The sequence below is a fragment of the Mustela putorius genome, unplaced genomic scaffold, assembly GCF_011764305.1.
Source record: "Mustela putorius furo isolate JIRA1106 unplaced genomic scaffold, ASM1176430v1.1 tig00003898_pilon_pilon_pilon, whole genome shotgun sequence".
In the NCBI taxonomy this organism is placed as follows: domain Eukaryota; kingdom Metazoa; phylum Chordata; class Mammalia; order Carnivora; family Mustelidae; genus Mustela; species Mustela putorius.
In genome coordinates, this window is record NW_025422047.1 from 22,144,095 (window position 1) to 22,168,250 (window position 24,156).

At 42.9% G+C, this 24,156-nt stretch overlaps 1 protein-coding gene across 1 annotated transcript in view; it reads right to left on the reverse strand.

The window, feature by feature from the left end:
• Positions 1-2,127: 2,127 nt before the first annotated feature.
• The window catches only part of STXBP6 (syntaxin binding protein 6), a 255,078-nt gene continuing 233,049 nt past the window's right edge, over positions 2,128-24,156 (reverse strand). Inside the window, exons 5-6 of the mRNA XM_004755163.3 lie at positions 10,996-11,153; positions 2,128-5,345 (exon numbers count right to left, since the gene is read on the reverse strand). Coding sequence (XP_004755220.1) covers positions 5,322-5,345; positions 10,996-11,153 — 182 coding nt within the window. The 3' untranslated portion in view covers positions 2,128-5,321. The remainder of the gene's footprint in view (positions 5,346-10,995; positions 11,154-24,156) is intronic.

Consider the following 24,156-nt stretch of genomic DNA (forward strand, 5'->3'; position numbering starts at 1 on the left):
ACAATGGTGGTACACAGCAGCCACTGACTCAGAATCCCTTAGTTCTGTCCACCGGTTCCCGTGGAACCAAGGGAGGCAAGAGAGCTTTGCCTCCCTAGCCTACATCTACCAGTGCATGGTGGGATGGGCCACAAATGCGCCCCCCGCCCCCAGGACCATGACTCATCAGCAAAAAGAAAAAGTATGATACAAAACTTCAGGGGTGAGAAGTGAAAACATGACTCAGGAAATCCTGAGGTTCCAGATGGTGCTCCAGGGAGAAAATAAAATGGGGGTCAAGGTTGGAGGTTACATTACAACAGTTATTGAGCTGAAATGCATAGTATATTTAATTTCCTTGACAGCTTTAATTGGCTGGTTTAAACCTAGTAAGCATCTGGGGAAGCCAGATGTTCTACCATCCAGAGCTTGCTGAAGTAACTTTTCTTCTTTGCAAAAGATAGGATTACCAGGGATACCAAGAAGGTGAGTTTGGAAGAAGAATGTGTGCATTTCTAAGAACTGCCCAATAACTGTCATGCAGGCAGGAAGGAGGCTGCTGGAAGCCACTGGGAACCAGCCCTTTTTGGTCTGTTACAATGTAGGAGCCGTTAGCTGAAGCAGGCTTTAAATAGGGTTGGACAGCAAGGTGGAAGGGCACAGAGGGGAGAAAGGTTGGTGGGGAGGTAAAAATGAAGATTAATTTTGTGTCAGGCTGACTCTGGCTATGCAAAATCATTTTATATTTAAGTCCTGGATATTCAAAAAAGTAAATCAAAGAAAAATCTTCTGTACCACCTTGGTACAAGAGGGCTGTTAGTGCATTTCCGTTTCTACTTTTTTGATTTATTTGCCCTGTGGGTAGGATGTCTTCTTCTCCCATGTGTCTTAAGTCTTTACATTTCTCATACTCTGATAATGGCCCACCCAAGGCATTTTTTGGTTTTAACCCCTGTTAATACTGTCACCTGCCTAGCCATGTCCAGAAAGGCAAGAAGATGAAGCAACTTCAGGGGCATCTAGGAGCACAGCTCTGCTCTCTTCCTGCTGCCAGTTGTGTGGATGTGTGTGCGCGGACGTCTGTGTGTGTGTGGACATCTGTCCGGCTGCCACCCAGGCTTACCTGTGCCAGGGGAAGAGGCACACTGAATGGGTATCAACAGAAATAACTCAAACACTTGCATTTCTGTTTGAATTTATTTCTGGTATTTTCTCTCCACTCTTCTACCTCCCCCACTTCCGCCCTCAATCTGTTTGTTTAGGCAGATGATGATTATGATGGGTCAATAGCTTTCCTAAGCACATCCTCGCTGATAGCAAGGGGGGAAGGCACGACTGATTTTTTTTTTTTTTTAAACACTTAGCATATTAATCCTTCCCCTCAAATTGAGAATTAGTTGTGGTATGATTGCTAACAAATACAATTTGTATTAAGAAAAAAAAGTCCTCTCTGGAAGGCAAAGGGTTTATAATTAGTTTGCAAAAACGGGTGCCTTTCCCTACATAATTAACTTCAGAGTGTTTTCTTCCTCTGGCCCTCTCTCTGTCCTCTCTTCTCTGAAAACTAGAGACTGCAGTCTTGCCCTTCTACCCAGGAAACACATCAGGGTCCTGCCTGCCTTAAAAGCACAAGTTCCCGCCAACCCAGGGCTGCTCTGTACTGTATCACCCAAGTCACTGCCCTTGAAAACAAACTGGTGATGCAGTAGTTACTTCCATAAAAGGAAATCAACATTATTTCATCTAGTCTTCTTTCCAACTTAACAGGGCATGAAACTAGTCTGTTGAATGAGGGCACATGGTATCATATGAGTATTTGAGTTGAGCACATCAGCAGTATTGGCAGAAAGGGAATTGTTCATTGGCTTAACTCTTTTGCCCGTGAGAAGAAAAGCCAAAACCAAAAAACAAACAAAAAGATCCTTCTTGCTGGATAGCAGCTTGTTGTCGAAATGAAGGTTAGCTCATTTGTCTTTTTTATGTTTCAAGTTTTCCCATTAGAACACATATATGGAAATGTTGTCATCAGGCCCTTTGGTCTTCCCAAGGCTCACAAGATCTTCCCACCAGCATCAAAAGCATGAGGACACCTGCCTTTTGGGTTGTGTGTTATAGACTTGACAAATAATTGCGAGAAACAAACTTTCATCACAGAGTTAAAATATTTAATGACAAAACTAGAGTTAACGGTAATCACGAATCATAAAGCAGGTATTACTTGTCTCTGAAAGAAACAAAAATTGTATTTGACACCCTAGAGAAACTTCTGAAGAATTAATAACTGTACAACAGACAGCAGCAGTGTTACAATTCTAAAAATGAAAAGCAAAACCTATCTTTATTATCCCTTATTGAGGGCATTCTGTAAATATTTTTACATAAATACACAACCTTTGTTAGCCACAAAAGTAGTAGTATTAAGACAGATTTCACTGTAATTGTAAGTCTAACACAATCTTTATTTTTTCAGAGCTTAAAAAAAGTTAACTATTGATCTTGTTACATTTTACAAATACATTCTTTAATATGAAACATTAACCTGAATAACTGTATACATCCTGTATGCAGATTATCTAATACTAGGTGAGGACTACTACGGCTATGTTTCAGGAAGAAATGGTAATACTGGGAAGCTTCTTTTCTCTATGTGTTGTCGGTACAATTGAGGAAGTCCTTCACAGAGATAGAGTATCTCAAAAACCCATAATGAAGTGCAGAAGTGAAACAAACAAATTTACTGTCTTCTAGCAGTTTCACCCAATGAATTGGTCCCAAAGAATGTGACATTTTAGCAATTTGCTCTAGGTTAAACTGTATTAATGTTTTGTATCGCAGCACCTTCTACGAAAGGATAGCAAAGAACTTCACATGTGTCATCACAGGGCAGCTCTGAAAGAGGTCAGGAGGTAGAGGAAAGGCAGGGGGGGCTTGCTGTTCTGGCCTCGCTAGGGCGTTGACCCCAGGGAGATCAAGGGCATTGCTGGGCCCTGAAAGCGAAACAAGAGAAGGAGCTAATAGAGGTGTTCTTCTAAACCAAGCTACTTCCACTAAGACTGAAGTCTAAAAGGAGAAACAGAGAGTGAAGCAAGAGGGCATGACGTAGAATGCTTACATTTCATGAAGAGTAGCTATCACAGTTCTACCAGGGAACAAGAAGCCCGTATTTCACAGTATGCTTATGACCTCCTCCTCTGCTACTTTAGAAGCAGCTCAGCGAACACCCTTGTTAGATAGTTGGCAACAAGTTTATTTCTGAGTTTGGCTGATTGTTGGGAGGCTTAAGATTTACCCTTCCAATTCTTCATACCAACTATCGCTCTCTGAAGCTGGAATCCAATTTCAGAAGATGAATATATCCATGGGCATGTGTGTTTTCTGAATGGAGGTCTACAAACAAAACCCATTTCAAGTGATATTTCGGGATTTTCTTAGAAATTAGAAATGCTTCTAATGGTACTCATCAGATAGCAAGTTCCTTGCTTCTTTGACCTTTTTAGACACTGAAAGAAAAGTACAAAATATTATAGTAAGCTTACATAGTTTACCATATTAATTTCACAGAGCATTTTCTTGAACTGGACCATCTTCCCAAGAGGATTCAGAAATTTGTCTCCAGCAAACCGCATCTCCCTTTTGACAGGTACTGTCTAAGATAATTTTTTTCCCTATAGCCCAACTTTGTCTCCCAGGGAATGCTTTATCAGGAGAAATTAAGCTATCTAAATCAGCATAAATAATCCCCAAGTCATCTTGTGCTGCTCGTAAGAGGCTACAATGCATGGACTCAGTCGGCTCAATGGGTAGGAGGATCAGAAAGGGGTCCTGAAGATTCTCGCAGCTTAAAAATCAATGCACTACAGTGGGAAGCTGGGACTGTGTCTGGGATTGCGGCTTGCCTCCTTGTTTCACAAAGACAAAGCACAGCTTTTATGTTTAGCATTTAACCCTCAAAGAAAACTCCCAGACTCTGAAACTGGCATTCTCTGGAATAATGCAGAATCAGGAGGTGTGGGTACCAACTTTATTCAGTCTGACTACAGTTATGTAAAGGCTTCACGGCCATGTTTCATGTCAGCCCTTGCAAGTTGCAATGGCCACGAAATATAATTTGTCAAGACACCTGCACTTTAAATTACATTAAATAAATAGACAGCAAGTAACAACATCAGAGCCTCCAAAAATCAGATACCAAGAAACTGAAGGCCATGTCCCAAGGATATGGTGAGGGTGTTTCTAAAATAGGCATGACTTTGCAAATAGAAAAGAGATTTTAACTGTAGTATCTTTTCACATTATCATTTACACAGACCTTTATCTAGACAAATCAATTCTTGATAAAAATCCAAGCTCTTTTCAATATTGGCTGCCATAATTTGGGGCAATGACAAAAGAAAGAGACATTCATGAATGCACAGAGGTTTTTAAATAGGCTTTTCCTTATGTCTTTGATCTCAAGTTTTTTCCCCTTCCTATGATAACTGCAAATAATCAGCACGGAAACAAGTACTGGAAGTATTTAAACTGCAGCTCAGAAAGTAGATTTCTATCTGTCATTCTGATTTTTTTTTGGAATGCTGGTGATGGCTCATGCAAAAGATTACGACATAAAAAGCAAAATCTAAGACTGCTGTTTCCCCTGATAAATTCAATTGTTTGCCATAATACAGACTGGTGTTTAAAGATACGGAATCTTAACCTTCAAATTAAGAGTGGCTTGGAGACTGAGAGAAGCAATGACAAAGTGACAAAGTCACTGCTTGACTGATTTCCAACCAGGAACAAGAACATCTGATGTCACCACATGAAAAGGTCTTCTGGCTTCATATCACATTTTTTTTTTTTTTTTTTAAGTAAATCTCTACACCCAAAGTGGGGCTTGAACTCACGACCCCAAGGTCAAGAATTGTGTCCTCTACTGACTGAGCCAGCCAGGCGCTTCTCTGGTTTAATATCAAGAAAAAAAGACAACAACACGTTGCCAGTTTAGACCCAGCTCAGTGTAACATTTGGTCCAAATTCCACATCCAAACTACTGAAAAAAAAAAAAAATTAGAGAAGACACATACGAAGACTTATGTCTATACAGTGAAAAAAAAAATTAAAAAACCAAACAAATCTGATGCCACCGCAGCATTTCTTAGCACAATCCTTAGTGAAATGTATAAACACTACGTCTTTTCTTTCATATTAACGTCTGAAAAGGAAAAACAAAAAAGTCTAAATGTCCATATACTGGAGAAAAAAAAAAAAAAAAGGAAGCAGAGGTCCGGAATTCTTATAAAAACTGCTGAGCAAACTCTTCCATTTCTCTCCAGAGGGTCATTGCCGCGATAGGGAGTGTCTCAACACTTGTGCTTCATGGCAAGCTAAAGAGAAAGAGGAATGGCAAAGTTAAGCATTGTTAGCACTGGGGAGAACTCCCCGTGCTGCTCCCCTCCCCAAATCCATGATGAGAGGCAGCACCGAGGTTTTACTCGCTGTGGCGGATTGCCGTATTATTCCCAGTGGCATCTAGTGGATGTGCAACATTTTCTCGAAGAGCCCACAGAGAACTGCCTCTGTTATTCCTCCTTAACAGTGGTTTCCTTGGAGTTCCGTGTCCTGCAGGGGGAGTGCGCTATGCGGCTTTCCCGCCCTTCACTGAAGGGGTAGCCAAGGGCGCAGTCAGAAGGAGGGACTGACCTAGGAACAGGTAGGAGTAGAACCCAGGTCTCTGGGCTGCTGGGTTACTAGTTATTCAGAAAAACCAACACTCCTCAAATGTAAGTTTTTACTGATATCTTATAAAGTATTAAAAATCAACTGTAGAAAAACAATTGGCATTAATCCACTCAATATCCAGCCTGGACCTCCAACCAAGTTCAAAAGCTCTTGACGATGAAGTGGTGTTACTGATGAGATGCTGAACAAGATACCGAAACCAGACCTCCATTTACCACTCCTCCTGCTGGTATTCGAGAAATAGTTAGCTTGCTGAAATGTTTGACCTTTATGATGGGAATACTAATACCACTGTGTCCTTCAGTAACTTCCCAAGCCCAGCTAGAGCCCATGATGATATACTGAAGGCAACACAGGCAGGTATGGAACGTTAAGTTAAATCTGACTTTGCTTTTCTTAGATCCTTTCTAAGGAGCCCATACCCTGAGATGACCCTGAAGGCAGAGCTGAGCCTGAACTGGAATTCCTCACTTGTCTGGCCTCTGGCATTAGGGAGGGGATTGGGACTGGGAGTAGGAGACAGGTTCTGCCACTGAGAATGGTTTGGAGCAAACAGGCGGTGGTTCTCTATGGGCAACAGCTCTGTAGAAAGCCTTGTCTGCTTCATGACCAAGTTCTTGGTCCTTAAAGAATGTTCCAGGGAGCCCTCTGATTCCATACAGTGGCACTGGCCATCTTCTGGGCAGTGTCAATGACCCATCTCTCCTGTATAACCCAGGGCCTTTGAGTCCACCTTCCCTTTCCTTGATGTCTTCAAGAACAAAGTCCTAACCCTGGGGCTGCCACCTCAGACCACCTGCGAGAGCAGCAGACATTTCCTCTGCAGTTGCAGCACCAAGCCAGGTCAGCATGGGATGGAGGGGGACGTGTGGACCTAGCCCTCGGGCTGCTAAACTCAGCTCTCCTGGAAGAGCTCCCGTGCCTCTGCCTGGGGAAGGCAGCCTCAGTGAGACCTCTGCAGACCCTCTGCAGGGCGGATGCCATGACTGCCAGCCGTCGGACGGTGTGTGAGCGTGCTCCCGATGCTGCCAGGCTAAGCGCTGCGCGGTTTTGATCAGAAAGGTGGAGGTGGCTAAGGACTCCTGACCTCGGAGAGTTTATGGTCCACAGACATGTGGGGTGTCTGACCTGTTCCAGGGCCCTGTCCCCTGCAGTCCCTCTGCTGTAGGGACTCCACTTCTTGCTCCGTCTCCAGTTTTAATACATTATTTAGCAACGTAGACCATTCCAATCAACTCAGAGCTGTTAAGTGTTGTGCATAATGAATACCCAAATAAATATTTGATCAGCACTGCTGTCCTGTTATTCACGGAGCTGTTAACCTTCAGCTAATGGGCTCGTGCCAATTCACCCACAGTCATTAATTTTCAACAACAACTGTACCACTGCTCACACCGGGCCCTGGTTACTGGCTACCAAGGGTCTTGGATGGCCCTGAATGGAGCCCCTGCCAGGTGGGGCCGTGGCCAGCTCAGCATCGCAGAAATATGATGGGACTGGATCCTTAATATTTAAAGTATCTTTGCAGAAAGTGGCATCACTTCCATGCTACCTAGGGTGTTTTTGTTTTTGCTGTTGTTTTTTAAAATTCTCTGGGAGTGAGAAGTTTTGGAATATGGAAGGCGGGGTGCTGCTGCTCCTCTTCTCCACATTCGCTGCATGACCTTGAGCCCTAAACTCAGAACTGCTCCATACCTCCATCTTGTCATGTTTATAAATATCCTCTCTAACTCAAATGCTTATGGATCAGTTTAGATGTCAGAGTTCTTGCAGAAGAGGAGATAAAAATTTCCTTCGGGTGTATTTTGTTTTCTTACTATCTCACGGAAAGCTTTCTCTTTTGAAGCTGTGTAAATGACTCCCTCTAAACAGTAATAAATCGTTACTCATATGGGGGGAATTTTAAGAGGCCTGGACTCCTGAGGTCCCTTCTGGTTCAGGGACCCAAAGGAAGAGGGTGACTATAGTGGGGACAGAGGCAGCCGCTCCCTGCTGGTGAGAGAAATACCACTTACTCCCCTCTCCCCCTGCAAGCGAGAGCTGGTACAGAACAGGGCAGCTCTGTGCTCCTTCTTCTGAGAGCTGGCATCTGAGTCTGCCTGGGTGTGGGTGCCGCCTTTCGCCGGCTGGCTCACTGCCTGGGGCGGGTGTCCAAGCATGGCATACGCGGCAGCGCTGGGCTTTCTGGGGCAGTGGAGAGTGAGCAGGCCCGCTCTGGGGCTGCGCTGTACTTCCCTAAGGGCTGAGACCGGGCCAAGCCCACAGCTCAGGAAGGAACCATGCTTCCTCAAGGAGGCCGAACAGAGCTGGGGGAGAAGGGGTACAGGAACATTTTCTATCTGCTCTCCTGGAGATGAGCACCCAGGTATCTTGGTGGTGGGGCTGTGTGAAGGTCTACTCACTGATGTACCTGGGTCATTGCAGGAGTCCTGGGAAAAGTCAGAAAGATCCTTTTGACTGCAGTGTAGGAAAGTGTGCCATAGTCAATCGAGGAACAAGGAGGAGCCGTCCCCCGGTTTTGCTGTGGTCTGCGAAGGGTGCTGGCACATACCCCGTCTCAGCCCGGAAACACAGCCCACTATGAATCAACACAGCTGCTTGTCTGGGGAGGGGGTGGAAAGTTGGCTTCTACCTCTGAACGCTGTCCCCACCAGCAGGTCTGGTGGAGGCTTGGCTGGGGAAATGACACCTTCATGGTCAGGCCATGCCAGTGGGTTTAGATCTGGAGTCCTAGTCCCTGGGAAAAAGCCACACCTTAACTAAAGAGGTCACTCTCCTTGTGAGGAATGCTGCCAATGCTGGTGCTTCACAAGGATACATCCCAATTTTAGAAAACCACATCTGGCCAGGACAGTGTCTAGCTCCTGCTCCCTCACACACACTAACAGACACCAGCAAACCCTTCACCTCCCTCTTAGAACACCCACAGGCAGGGAAGCCAAAACCAGGGAACACTGCCCCCTCCATCCTCCATTTCTGCTGAAAATAGGCTGCTGGCTGGCACCGATCCTCCCAGTGGTCAGGGCCAGAAGCCCCTTGCCTCTGGTGGCCTAATCAGTTTCTGCTCTGACAGGCCCTGTTTCAAGGGTTGTTCTGTGTTTAGAAAGTATTGCATTTAGTAGAAGCCCTGCCCACCCCACTTTGGGGGGCACAAAAGTCTTCATCTCCAAGCCCTCCCCATCCCTTTGCTGGGGTCCTCAATCACATTTCTCCATCCCCCTACAGTGCTCGTTATAGGATGGTATAGGGCAGGTTCAACAGAATCATTTTCATGGAAATTATTATTGCCAGTATTAATTCAGACTTGTATATGTCAGGTATTGTGATCATAGATTTATAGGTTTGAATTCATTCAATTCTCTCAATGCCCTAGGAGACAGCAACTGTTATTAATTATCCTTATTTTACTGATGAGGAAATTGGGGCTTAGAGAAATTAGGCACTTGCCCAAGGTCACTGGGATGGTAAATCAAACACAAGATGCTAGCCACACCAGACTGCCTTCCCATGCACCCAGCACACTTGGCTACAACATCAGGGAAACAGGGCAACCGGGGCCAAGAATCATGGCCATCTGGTCAGGTTATCCAACCCAGTGTTTGTACAACCGCCTCTGAGGGGGACGCCCACATGGGTGACCTCCAGGTATTGTCTACTCCGCCTTAGGAAGAACGATTTCACAGACTTCCTTGGTAACCCGGCTCACGATCTCATCATTCACCTAAAGTCTGGTTTTAGCAGAATCTTATCAGTGCACTGCTGAATGCTCTGTTTTGTATGGCAAGGTTCAAACTGCCTGTACTATTACCCACCCCCCCAAGACTTGAAGATAATTAAAAAATAACTCCCTTTAGCCTTCCCTTCCCCAAATCAACACTTTGAATGTTTCTCCAGACTTCCACTACCGCCCCTCCGCCAATCACAACATTTGCTGTGGTTATAAATGAAGCCAGGGTGGGAATTCTAGTATTTCCATCTCATCCTTATTTCTGTCTCGTGAAGGCTGGAGAAGAAACCTTAAATATGTACCTTATGGAAATCTTAGGTCTGAGCTCCCTCTTTCCATGACATGCGGTGAGCAAGGGTCTGCCCTGGAGCAGGGCCAACGGCGTTTTCAGCCAGATCTGGCCAGGTCTTCTCCAGGGAAGCCCACATGGGCCCTGGAGGCAGAGGTGTGATACGACCCCAACAGGACAGAGAGCTGATGACACAAGGAGACAGGTCTGTGTAATGGGGGCAGGACAGGAAGGCAGGAAGCATCTCCTGGGGGTTCGGATCTATAGTTTGCCCTGGGAATGAGCCCCTGGGAGAGGCCAGCTAGCCTTAGCTAGGGGGACCTTTCTTATCACTTTTCAGGTGGTTCTATTCTCACTTCTTCAGCAGAGCTGGGATTTTCTGTTGAAGTAAGTTAATTTTTTCCCCAAAGGTCACCTGAAAAGCCTATCTGCAAGGCCGGATTGTGAATCGGAGATGCCAACAGTTATCAGCAGGGGTTGTTCCTGGAAACCTAAATTCCAATCCTTAGCCAGACAACTGCCCTCTGACCTGAAGCACAAGATCAGTCGTAAATCCTCTTTATCACCTGACTAACAGGGCCACTCTTTCCTTTGGTCTGCGACTGCCTCAGAGAGCTGGCTGCCAATAAAAACTACCCTTTCCCCTGCTGAAAGGCACATTCTTCGGGAGCGTGTGAAAATGCACGTGTGTGCCTGTGGTCACGTGGGAAATGCCATGACCCGGATTCAGAGCAGGTAGGAGCCCTATGGGCAGCTCTGCACGAGTCAGGGCAGCCTTCGAGATCCAAGCCCTCTTGCAGAGGGGCAAGCAGCCCTGAGGTACCCTGGATGTGGGGGACTAGAACTTGCTTTTCATACAGCGAAGATTTATAAGAACACAGGACGCTGGGCTCGTGACCGTGACAGACCCAAGTCCTTTTTCAAACATTGGCCACAAGGGGAGGGATATTCGTGGATCTGACTTCTTCCACCCCCATTCTCTTCCCTGAAACTTAAGCCCTAAAATTCTGGGCAGGAACCAAGGATGGTCAGCATTTCTCAAAGATCCAGATCCATGGTCAGAGATAGAAAGATATTAGCAAGGAAAGAAATGAAGAAATGGGAACAAGAAGAAATATTTTATGATTCTGGTACTTACTGAGCAGCAGGATATATTGGGGGGGAGGGGAGGGCTTGATTTTAGATCTTCCACCATGGGAAACGCACCGAAAAAAGTTTCTTGGAGCCAAAGCTCCCCGAGCCTCCAGAGTGGAGACCTCCGCGCCCCTGTGGGACCCACCTTGTGTGCAGTCTCCGCGAACTGCTGGGCGCTGTTCTTCATGTCTTCCGTCTTCTCCTCTGCTCGACCTAACCGCTCCCCGCGCTCGTTCAAGGCCTGGCTGGCTTTCTGTACGGCGCTGGTCACGCTGTCGGCCGCCGAATGGAGGATGCTGTTTCCTGAAGAAGCATAGCAAGAGCATCAGAGGCTGCCGGGGCTGACCTCTGGCGACAGAGCCTGTGAGGGCTGGGCACCTGCAAGGGCAAGGGGGTTCCCTCCAGAGAAGCCTTGGGTACCTAGGATTCCGTCAACAGTTCTTCTGAGCTATCTGACTGTGCATGTGTCAGAAGAGGACCCACGGCCTGCAGGACTCTGGTAAATGCCGATGGCTCTCTCACATCCCTTTCATTGTCGTAGCCCTCATGACCATTCTCCTGCCATTCTGACCAGTGAGGGTCCAAGGGACAGGATATTTGGATTTAGGACTGGGCTTGCAAAAGCAAATGGAAATTCTGACAAATTTATACAATTAGGCAAGTTCAAGAGATATATTTGGGTCTTACCGACATATCCTCTTCACCTGGGGTTTAAGTGAAATCCCACCAGAAAAGGGGGCGCAGAACTTTTTCAGAGAGAATGCTCTGTATTTCTTTTAACTCCTCCCTTCCATTTTACCCTGTCATCCTTAGAAGCATGGCTTCTTATGAGAAGCTGTAAATCGGTCTCGGAGTTCAGAGGAGATATGCCAGCCCCCAACCTTGAATTTTGAACCATGGCTTGGTTGACTGGGCCTTCTTGGCTCTGATTTCCAGTTTATGAAATATGGGGCCTCAAAACTGCACCTAGCCAGGAGGTAGAAAATGGTGACAGAAACCAGCCTTAGAAGGAACTGAGCACTTCCAGATTCACGAGAAAATTGAAAATCACCACATTTCAAAGGATTGTGTATCCCTCACATCCCATTTGCCAGGATGGAAATACCGAATTCAACAGTGGAGGCATAACCCACTGAGAACAAGCAACTTGCAAAATTACAACCCAGGAAAATTTATAGCTGTATTTTGTTGACATTGAGTGAAAGATATTTAATAGCATTTTAGGTAATAGCCTCACGTCTTTGAATAAGTTTATTACATCATTTAACTTTGTACTTGAGATGGATGCATCTAGCCACAGACAGCTTTTAATAGAAGTGTAATTTCCTTTGGTTTCAGCTTGTAAAGGCTTCTTAATTTCTCCTCTGTGGGAAAAGTTTGGTTTGTGGAACAGAATCTCAGGGAAAGAAAGTGCCTGGTGCCTACAAAGGACTTGTAAATTGTTTCCCATTTTTCTTCTTTAGGAATAGATTTTAAGGGCTTCTACTATGTGCTAAGGGGAGGAGAATGGGGGTAACTTAGTATTACTCAGTTGTATTAAACACTGCATGAGCCAAGATAAATCAACACAGATGAATAGGGACTAACAGAGATGAGGCTCTGGAGGAAACTGGTTGAATATAAGGATTGGAATGGAAGGTCTAGGTCTTTAGAACAGTTGGAGGAGAAGAAATCTTGGCCCCACTCTTTTTTCACATCATATTCCTGACTATGATGATAGCCCATGTTAGACCATTTTGCAATCTTAAGCACCTTGACAAATATTATCTAATTTGACTGTCACACAAATTCTCCTGAGAAGACTGAGACTAGTTAAGGTTAAGTGGTAGCACAAGATCATATCCCTAAGGAAGTGGTATGGGCAGCACTGGAACCTGATTTTCTAATGACTTTTCTTTATTCTGTAGCTTCCTCTTTGCAGATATGGTGTAGGTTGTGGGAAGCAAGACGAGAAGACATAACTGAGAGCAGACTAGCAGAGACAGATTTGACAGGTTGTTTCCCAAGGCAATGCCTGACTCTTTCTGTCCTTAAGGTATTCCTCTTGGTCAATGAAGTTAGTGCTCATGCTGTATTGTAAGTCAAGTGGTCTTGGGAAGAAAGAGGCCAGTGGGATGGAATGGGAAGATGGAAAGGACTGGAAGGGGCAAAGGAGAGGGCGGAACACACTTAAATTTCCTCCTTTCCATGCTTCCTTTCACATACCCACAGTTAGCCACCAGAGGCTCGGGAAAATACGGGGCAGGGAATCTGTGACTTCACAGCCAGGAATAGCTGTATTAAACCAAGGGATTTTAGAACAAGCTACCATAAAATTAGAAGGGTATATAACTAGGACTTGTCTTTTCCCATTGAAATTGACCCTCATGTTCTCCAAGTTAGACACCTCTCTGTTTTTGGAATAAGTCATATTGTTTCTTGTCATGACTTCCTGAATCTTGTACAAGATATCAGGTAACACTGCATCCAGTTTTATATGATACTGTTTAGCCAATGGGCATTATTACTAAGAGAGAACCAAATGCTGTCTTCAGTATTTAAAGATGACACTGATTACCACAATCAATAGAAAACCCACCTTCAGTTATTTTCAGACATGAGGATGGATTTGAACAAATCCCAGGGCCTTGGTTGAAGTGACCTCTTGCTCTTGGTTTCAATTTTAACCAATTTCAGACTCAGTGAATGAAGTCTTAACATCTTTGTCAAGCTTCAAGTCAACTCCACACCCTCCTTCCCCTCAACTCTGTAAGAACTATCTATATCCTTCGTAGGCACTTACTCAAGGACATTCATAGGCAGCTTTTCTACCTCGTTTCTTCACCAGTAGATGCAGTGACTTTCCAGCCAGGTGATAAATTCCCCAAGGTCACCATTTCATTATACTGGTCATTCCCTAAATCTTGAATCTTTCTCCTCTTTACTTGGGTCTCTTGCCTGCTTACTTCCTTCTCTCTGAGATCTTGCTAAAGCTGCAGTTCTGGGCTTCTATCCTTGGCCCTCTTCTCTCTCTCATCTGTAGATTCTCCATAGATCAATTTACTCAACTCCTGGCACAACTGAATTCCATCTTTCACTAGGTTGTGCTGCTAAGGTCTGGACCTGTATGTTTTCTTACTTGACAAGTCCAGTGACCCAAGGTCACCTGGAATCCATTACATCTAAACCTGACCCCACTGTATTTCCCTTCATGCCTGCTTTTCTTTTGGGGTCCCCAGCTCAGTGAACAACCCACACTATTGGCCCAGTTCCTCAATTCAGAAACCTGGTGGTCCAGTCTATATCCTCCCTTTTACCCTGTAGAGCTAAAGCTCTCCTTTTACATAGCTCTCTGCTTTGTTCTCTTCACTGTTTCTGCATTGACCCAGTTCCTCCTTCTCTCAGGGTTCTAGTAATAGCCTTTTGTCTAGCTGTCTCCATACATTTTTTGGGTTCATCTTCCACACTTTCATACTAAACTTTTAAAAAGGTGAATCTGTTACCATCTCCCCACTCAAAAGATAAAATTCAGACTTCTTCTTCTTCTTTTTTTTTTTTTTTTAAATTGAGACTTCTGCCTTGCCTTTCTCTCAGCTCATCTTTTATGCCTTGCCAAATTACCTATATTTGTACAGATGTGTCAGGTTTCTTTTACTTATATGCCTTTACATTGTTATCTCTGCCTGAGACCCTGCTTCTCATCTTAGCCTTCCTAAAGTGGCTCCATCAGCACCCTTCAAACTCCCTCTTAGGGAACCTTGTCATGTATAGCCCACCCTATAGCCTGTATGCTGCTAACACACACATTATCTTGTGTCTATTTCAAATGGTGCATCTACAGGGCGCCTGGGTGGCTCAGTTGGTTAAGCAACTGAATCTTGATTTTGGCCTAGGTCATAAGCTCGGGGTTATGAGACTGAGTCCCTCACTGGGCTCCATGCTCCGTGAGAAATCTGCTTGAGGTCTCTCCCTCCTTCTCCTTCTGCCCCTCCATATGCACATACACTCTAAAATAAATAAAAATAAAAAAAATCCTATAATGGTGCATTGACTTCATGCATGTAATGTTGGCTATCTAGAGTAAACTCCTTGAGGGCAGGGACCGTGTCTTTTACATTTCTGTATTCCTGATCCAAGGCACAAAGCAGATCATAAATGTTGGTTGAGAGGTAGGAAGTATGTATCATCCTTTCTATGATTTCTTCATGGCTTGGCAGTGGGTTGGACACATAACTGATACTGCCACAAGATCTGACAAGTTACTGAAATTCTAAACTTGCCAAGTGACTAAGGGATTAGTTTGTGTCTAATGGAGTTAACTATCTTGTTTAGCAATTGTGCCAGGAATTCAGTGGAGTTAAATAAAAAACAAAATGTAGGGGTGCCTGGGTGGCACAGCTGGTTAAGTGACAGACTCTTGGTTTTGGTTCAGGTCATGATCTCAGGGTTGTGAGACTGGGCCCCATGTCAGGCTCTGTACTCTGCTTGGAGTCTGCTTCAAATTCTTTCTCCCTCTCCCGCTGCCCCTCCTACTCGTGCTCTTTCTCTCTCTCTCTCCCTTAAGTAAATAAATAAATCTTAAAAAAAAAAACACCCCAAAGTTTAAAAAGGGGAATGCATTTACTATAGTAAAAGGCAAAGGGAGAAGTTGATAAAGAATCTGTTGTTACTAGCCTTAAAACAAACAACTGTAAGTTATAAAAATAACCAACATTAAATAGCTTAATAAATAAATCCAATGTAAATATAACAGTTTCCTGAACACTTGCTATGTTTTAGGCACTTACTAAGCCTACCTCTCACAACCACCTTATGTGATGGGCATTACACCGTCCCACTTCTATCAATGGGAGCACCAACATCAAGAGAGAGGCTTAGCAATGTGCCAAGGATCATGCAGTAAAGAAATAGCACAGCTAAATTTTGAACCCAGGAAGCCCACCTCTAGAGCCATTTCTCTTCCTCATTGTGTTAAATGGGTTCTCCATGGGAATTTTCTTGTATGAGATTAATGACACAATCTGTATTAACTGTGTGGAAGAAGACATCAGGGCAGTAGTTCCTCATGCATCCCTTAAAAATCACAATACAAAACAAAATATCCTCTCATTAGAAGTTAGAAAAACTTACTGTAGAAAATTTAGAATACACGTTACTATAAAAAAGTGATAAAATCTGTAATAGTCAATTGTTTAGAGATAAGCACAATTTATATTTATGGTACATTTTATTCTGGTAATTTTTCTGTATATGCTTTTCTAAAACATGGCGGAGACCATACCATATACATTTAGTCCACATTGTACTGGGGACATCACACCGTGTCATAAAAAAAATTCTTCAAAAATATGTTGTATTCTGTAATTTATTTGACTCTTTCCCTGTGAATACTGGGTGTGTTTCCAAAAGTTTTGCTTTTTGAAATGAGGTTGCAGTTACCTTATTGCATTTACACACACACACATAAAGACACGATCTTTATCCACATCTCTGACAATTCCTAGAAAAGAAATTGTTGATTCAAAGAACATACACTTTTTTGAGGCTCTTGATGCATGAGGAAAATTGCTTCCCTGAAAGATTCACTCAGCTTTCAACACCATTCACAGGAGAGCACACTATGTACCAGGCACAGTTGTATTGACGAAAATGGCAGAATGACTTTGAGGGAGAGATTTAACTTCTCTGATCTTCAGTTTCCTCATCGGTCAAATGAGGGTCATGCCATCCAGCTGGTGTGGCTGTTGTGGAAATGAAGGTGAAGAGATATGCCAAGTCCTGTAGGTGGTCAGTGGACGTGAGCCTCTCCACCTCCCTCAGACCACTTCTGCCCTCTAGGAACTTTGGAAAAATGGCACAATCCCACCCAATTCTATTGTGTGTCTCTCTCTTGTCTCTCCTCTTGTGGCGCTAAGTGTCTTGAGGCTTACAGAAGACACTTCTTAGATATCTTTGTATACCTGCAGTGCCTAGCTCAGAGTATTACTCAGAGAGGCAGCTGAGCACAAATTCACTGTATCAAGGCATGCTTTACTCAAAAGTTGGGGCCCATCATGTTGTGTTGAGTTAAATCTGGAAATACAACAATCTCCCAAGGCAGATAGAACAATAATTCTCTCTAAATAGACAGGAAGCGTATTAATACGCAAATGAATTCAAGTAGTCTGAGAAGAGCCTGTCAACCCTAGCAAAGAAAGTCAACCGCCTTTTGAATTATAGTCTCTGGAGAGTAGAGACCAGTCTTACTTTATTGTTGTTGGATTTACATCAGTTCTACTTGATATGTGCTTTTAAAAAATAGATATATGCTGGCATCTCTCTCTCTCTCTTTTTTTATGTTGGCATCTTCTATGTGAAGTGACTGAGTAGACTTTAAAAACTGTAACTTTGAGATAAAGCAGTAACACTGCATTCAGTCACTGTTTGAAAACACAATTAAAATGAATTTCAATGTATAGGAAAATAAGGGAAAAAGAGTAATGTGTATTGAAAAGCAACAACAGAAGAGAAAGAGGAGGGGAAAGATTTTCAAAAGCACACAGAACACACCAACAGCTCAAATATCAACCTAATTTCCTAGAATTCATGTTGTATCTTGGTAATCAAAATTCCTCATTCAATAGCTAGGAAAGAGGCAACTTTAAGAATTTTCACCAGCTACCTCCTCTATCAAATATCTATATCCATATCTATCTATGTTTTTATATCTGTATCTGTAAAGATGATATATATAGATATGTATATTTGAAATGTAAAATATTCATCTTGTTTGGAAAAAAGCAGGAAAATCACCTAAAAATCAAGTGATCAATAAATATATGCCAATCTATACTCAGTTCCGAGTAAACTTGCTCATCTCAAAGCATTGTTTTAAAACTGAATTGTTTTGGGGGTGTCTGGGTGGCTCAGTCAGTTGAGCGTCCAACTCCTAGTTTCAGCTCAGGTCATGATCTCAGGATCCTGGGATAGAGCCCCATGTCAGGATCCCTACTCAGCATGGATTCTGCTTGTCTCCTTCTCTCTCTGCCCCACCTCCCACTCTCTCTCTAAAATAAAAGTAAATAAAATCTTTTTTTTTTTTTAAAGGAATAGTTTTAATAGTTTTGCTTGGACTACTTCTCTATAGTCAATTTACCTAAGGGAGGAAGAACTGTACAATAATGCACCATGGATCCAAACTAACTTAAAGGAAAACCAATTATAGAAAAAAAAATATAACGTGGATACAATAAACTCACAAAAATTGTCAGGGAGCTCTAGTATATTAAATCTGCTAATAGGCGAGGAACACTGGTTACCCTCATAGTGTCTGTCCACAGTGTTTAGTAATAATTTATTCAAGGAGTAGCTTAAATAGTGCCTATTCTACTCTTGTTATGGTATAATTATTTTTTAGCAAAGCTATTTTCATGGATGGACATAAAGTACACTTAAGTCTGGTCCAGTATTAGTGACATTCAAATGAATGGTCACAATTCTATGGGATTCACCCAAGATGACTTTTCCTTTCCTTTGTTTTGTTTCCAGTCTTCACTGCTCAGGGTCTTCACCACTAGAGGACGTATCAGCAAAAGAAAAGTCACGTGGAAACTAGGTTGCCTGGTCCCTTCTCAGATCTAAAGCCACTTCGAACCACTGAGGCACTCTCCTTCCTGAGAGGAGGGCGCACCTCCATCCCCACTTGCAGTAATTGACCTTACCTGACTGTGATACTTCCTAGGAGCTTCTGCTTAGGATTGTGACTGGCACTAAAACGGTGTAGAAATGAACATAGTTTAAATAATAATGATGATATTAACTTCTCCAAACAGAGTAATTAAATGCAAAGACCAACCCAGTGAAACAAGTTGGTTCTTAATTCACAGACTCCATTAATTATCCGTGAGCTCAGGTAAATTACGAAGCTCCTTCTCTTTACATTGACTAATCAATACTAACCACACTGCTGCATCTCAATGTTGGGCCACCTTTTAGGATCCCCTAATGGAGATTTTTCTAAAGGTTAAATTTCATTTGTATTTTGTGGAAACAACTAATCAGACAAGTTCTGTTACAAATTCAGGCTACTTTATGTAAAACCTTTCTAAAAGGAAGAGTCCTTAACCCATGCCGGGCAAAGATGCGAGAGCCTATCAGTCACTCACAGCAACAGCTACCATTCACTGAATGTCTCCTATGTGTGGGTGCTGTGGTTAATTGTCAAAGTCCTCAAAGGAATGTTTTCTATTTTACAGCTCAGGGAGGCGCAGTAGCTTACCCAAGATCACCCAGATCTCGAACCCAAAACTTGAAAAGAAATATTTTAAAGAATTGTATATATATTTCAAGTACACAACACGATAATCTCATATACAGAATGAAATGATCACTACAGTCAAGCTAATTAACATATCCATCTCAGATTTTTTTCTTCTTTTTTGGTGAGAGCACCTGCAATCTACTTTTAGCAAATTTCTAGTATTCAATACAGCATTATTAACTATGGTCATCGTGCTGTGCATTAGCTCTCTAAACTTATCTATCCTATAGAGCTTCACTTTTGTATCCAGGGACCAATATCTCTCTGTTTTTCTTACCTCCCGGCCTGGGCAGGCAAGACACAGAAAGAAACAAACTGCATGAGCTCGCTTATATAGGGAAGCTAAAAAAGTCAAAGACGTAGAAGCTGAGAGTTGATCCCAAAGCTTTTGATGACTATGTCAGCATTTCCCAAAGTGGTTCTGTGGTTTAAAAGAATGCACATAGAAAACTCCATTCTATGGTAAAAATGACTTTATGAAGTGCCGATCTAGCTGGTTCCTTTATTGCAGAACTTGGGAAAACTTTTAATATGCTAATGTAAATTGTGAATCAGGAGGAGGGAGGGAGGGAGCAGAAGAGATCTGCCAGCAGAATTTCTGAAAGATACTTATTCACTGGGTCCTTCTGCACAGATTATTTTAGTTGGGTGGATTTCTGCAGAATCTGCTTTGGGAAATGCAACGATAAACTATATTGACTCCTAAGTTAAAGGAGGAAAAATAAATCCAGGCTGTCTTCATCAATTCCGTAACAGATAGACAAGTCATGTAATTACATTAAAAAGGCGTGCTTTATAGAGACAGCAGAACAGATATAGCACGCTGAATGGCAGTTCCAGAATTATCTTTTGTCTCAAGTTGGTGGCTAATTTCAGGGACCATGAAACTTATTTGTTGCCTGCAGCTGGATGACAAAGAAAAATGGACTCAGTGCTCAAGAATACTTTGTAAACCCATAAACTCAAAAGCCTACCTGAAGGAGACCTTGGAGTTATCTATTACTGGCATTACTAAAGGAACAAGAATGGATCCTTTTATCAGGTGAATCTCTTCTGTTGGAGATGTAAAGGTCATTTAGTAGAACCCTGGCCTGTGCCCAAGTCACAGTCATGCCCCATAGCTAAGGACCCAGGAGAAAGCCCAATGCCCTCTCTCTGTCCTTTGGAGTGATGGCTAGAAGCTCACAGTCTCCTCCCAGTGCCTTTTTTTTTTTTTTAAAGATTTTATTTATTTATTTGACAGACAGAGATCACAAGTAGGCAGAGAGGCAGACAGAGAGAGAGAGGAAGAGAAGCAGGCCTCCTGCTGAGCAGAGAGCCCGATGCAGGGCTCGATCCCAGGACCCTGGGATCATGACCTGAGCTGAAAGCAGAGGCTTTAACCCACTGAGCCACCCAGGTGCCCCTCCTCCCAGGGCTTTATTCCAACATTCCCAGTGGCAAGAGTCAAATACCTAGGGTTTTATTCAAGTTCATTTTAGCCCTTAAACTCAAGATATGTAGAGAAATTCACCAGTCCTTATAGGGATTACGGAGGGCACTTGCTGTGTGTTGTATGTAAGTGATGAATCACTAAATTCCACTCCTCAAACTACTCTTACACTATATGTTAACTAACCAGAATTTAAAAAAAAACTTGAAACGACGACAAAATAAACTTGGTCCTTATGAACATGTCCTTACAAGAGTTATAGGGCATCAGAGAATGATTTTAAGAACAAATTCTTTTGGTTTGGTTTTGTTCAGAGAATATCAGGCTCTCAGAAAAGTGGCTGGAATGTAGCTTCAAAGAGGGAATCCTTGTTCTGAGGTTAAAAAAAACCCCCTAAAGTGGCTCTAAATTCAATAAAATGGATTATGTTCATTCTGTCTTTGCTACCTATGGCAATAAACCAGCTAGGATCTATAGCGGACTGCTTTTGTTAGAGTTGGAAGCCAGTGTCTTTTACTTGGATAACTACAATTTCAAGTCCTGATAGACATAATTTGAATTCTTTTCAACATGTGGAATCTGCTGCTTACTTCCTGGGTGACCTTGAACTAATAACTTACCCTCTGTGCTACAGTCTGTTTCCTTACCTGTCATGGGGGTTGGTCTATTATCTACCTTATAGGGTTGCTGTGAGGAATAAATGAGGTCATGTACAAAGGGGGCACTTAGAACTGTGTCTATCATGTAGTAGACAGTGAACTTTAACCACTACTGAAGAGAGAAACTTCAGGTATCTGGCACTAAAGGGTCTCTAACTTGCCTTTCTTCAACTATTCGTCCACCATGAACATCCTTGAAGAAACAATCTAGTCTACTGTTGGCCTTGTACTTCCCAATCACCAAGGACTTCCAGAAAAGTGGCTTCCAGCTAATGTCCTAACATGTTCAGTAGCCTACCAAGTCCATTGCCTATTTTACGTTTCTTCCACTTGGCCACTGCACCACAAGGTGACTGACTACTTATTTTTACAAGCTGCTCTTTCTCTGGGCTTCTATACCAGACTATTTCTTAATGCCCCCCCCCAGCCCCCACACCAATTACTCCCTGTGAGTTGCGTTCCTTGCTTGGTTAGGGGTATGAGGGAAGAAGATACTAGCTCTGTGGCCTCAGGTAAATTACTTAGTCTCGATGGGCCTATGTTTTCTCATTGGCACAGTGGTGATACAAAGAGTGCTTATTTTTCCTAGAGATTGTTGTAAAAATTTAATATATACTTAGCATAGTGTTAGTAATGAGGTATGAGCTTAACACATACTGTTATTGGTAATATCTGATTCATTCAACACATTTAATGTTGAATAAACACGGGCCAGATACTGTCTATACGTGTCTGCTTCTCAAATTCTACCTTAAATCAGCCCATTCTTTGCCTTCCCACACTCCATCTGACCTTCTCCTCCTGAATACACTGTATTAGTTCCTGGCCCTTCTGTCCACCCAGTATGCTATGCTCAATCACCTTTAAGTCCAACCTTCTGTTACATCCCCCACACAAGTGTCCACACAGCCCAGGGCGTTTACCTCAGCAAGGGCTCTCTGCTCAGTTCCCCACTCTATTCCAGTCCCCACCGGGCCTTGGGTGGTTTTGCGACCACTGGTCTGTTGGTCTGTCAGTTTTCTAATACATCATCCTCTTTGCTTGTTACTGTCCTGATCACACCACCTCCTTGCTGTGATGCTTTGTGGGCTCATCCATAGTACAATACTATCAACTCAAGTTGACAGTACAAGATTGATAGTACAACTCATAGTACAATACTATCAACACAAGGCCCTCCTGATCCTGTGCCAAGCCATTCACTTGGCATCTTCCACTCCCAGAGTCCAATTTATATCCATTGCCTCACTGTTTCTTGACAGATTTTAGAAATTCATTAAAGTTTTATCAGTTTCTTACTATAGGTAAAGTAGAACATATCATAAATGAGTTTGGAAAAAAAAAATCAATGTGAATAAAAAGCTTACTAAGGAACATCATGTCTAGCTCTGTCCATAAGGGTGTCCAAACACTAGCATGCAAAATTTGTACTCAAATGCAAACCCAGCACTTAGATTTTCATGTCTAACACTGTTTTCTTGTAGAAGAAAGCCAAGTTGTTTGCAGTATAGTGGATTTCATGCCTTGGGGCAAAGAATACTTGGATAGGCTTGAAGCATTGCCAGGTAACAAGGATACCTTCAAAGATAGTAGGGTTAGTGCTAAAAAAAAAAAAAAGTTAGTTCAAAGCAGGTCCTGAAAAAATATAAATAAAGCAGGTCCTACTGGACAAGTTGTGACATTTGGAACATCAACAGTAATGAAACTTTTAACAATGAGGATGATAATAATTATAATACTTTCATATAACTTTGTGGAAACCATAACTTATTAATATTCATATAAAATGTTTAAAAATGAAGCTGAAATACAAAAAAATGTTGAGTGTAGTTGGATGCTTAATTTATGGTTCTGATTCCAGGAATAGGCACAGGCCTTTGTGCCCTCTGGTTACTCAATCTGTGATATCCTTTTCATCCCTAACCAACTACTAATTCATACTCATCAGAGATCACTCCACCTTTCCCAGATTTTCTGCTGCTTTGTTTATTCACTGAAATGTTTTCTTGCCACCTATTTTTTTTTTTTTTTTCAACAGGCACAGCAGCAGGCAGGGAACAGAGTAGCAGACATGTTCTGTCCCCCATGTGGCCACCTACCCTATCCTGACCTTACACCAGGCAAAGAGCTTATCATCTAGAAACAAGAGGCAGATTATGTATAGGTTCTGTATAGGTTCAAACAATATGTACATAAGGTATCTATGTTATGTGTACACACACACAATTTAAAAATTTCTGGGCAGTTACCAAATGATGTGCTATGTTAGTGAATTCAAGGCGAGGGGGACTGACTCAGCATCAGTGGGGAAATCTGTCTAAGGAGGCAATGTTTAAGTTGGGGTGTGAAGAGATAAGCTGGGGCAAAGTCCAAGTGCAAAGGCTTGAAAGAGGAAAAAACTTCTGTCCCTGGGAATCAAATGTGTGGCTACAGAAGGGGGAGGGTGGAGTGAGAAGAGACTAGAGGGAGAAGCAGGTGCAACTAGAAGTCACTGAAGCATCTTTTTAAAATTTTTTGAAGACTCTATTTACTTATTAGAGAGCTCTCAAAGAGGAAGGGAGGAGCAGAGGGAGAGGGACAAACAGATTCCATGCTGAATGTGGAGCCTAACACAGGGCTCCATCCTAAGACCCTGAGTTCATGACATGAGCCAAACCCAAGAGTTGGATGCTTAACCAACTAAGCCAGCCAGATGTCCCACCACTGCAGCATTTTTAAATAAGAGTCACCTGAACTGAGATTATTATTTTTTTTAAAGATTTTATTTATTTATTCGACAGTCAGAGATCACAAGTAGGCAGAGAGGCAGGCAGAGAGAGAGGAGGAAGCAGGCTCCCTGCTGAGCAGAGAGCCCGATGTGGGGCTCGATCCCAGGACCCTGAGATCATGACCTGAGCCGAAGGCAGAGGCTTAACCCACTGAGCCACCCAGGCGCCC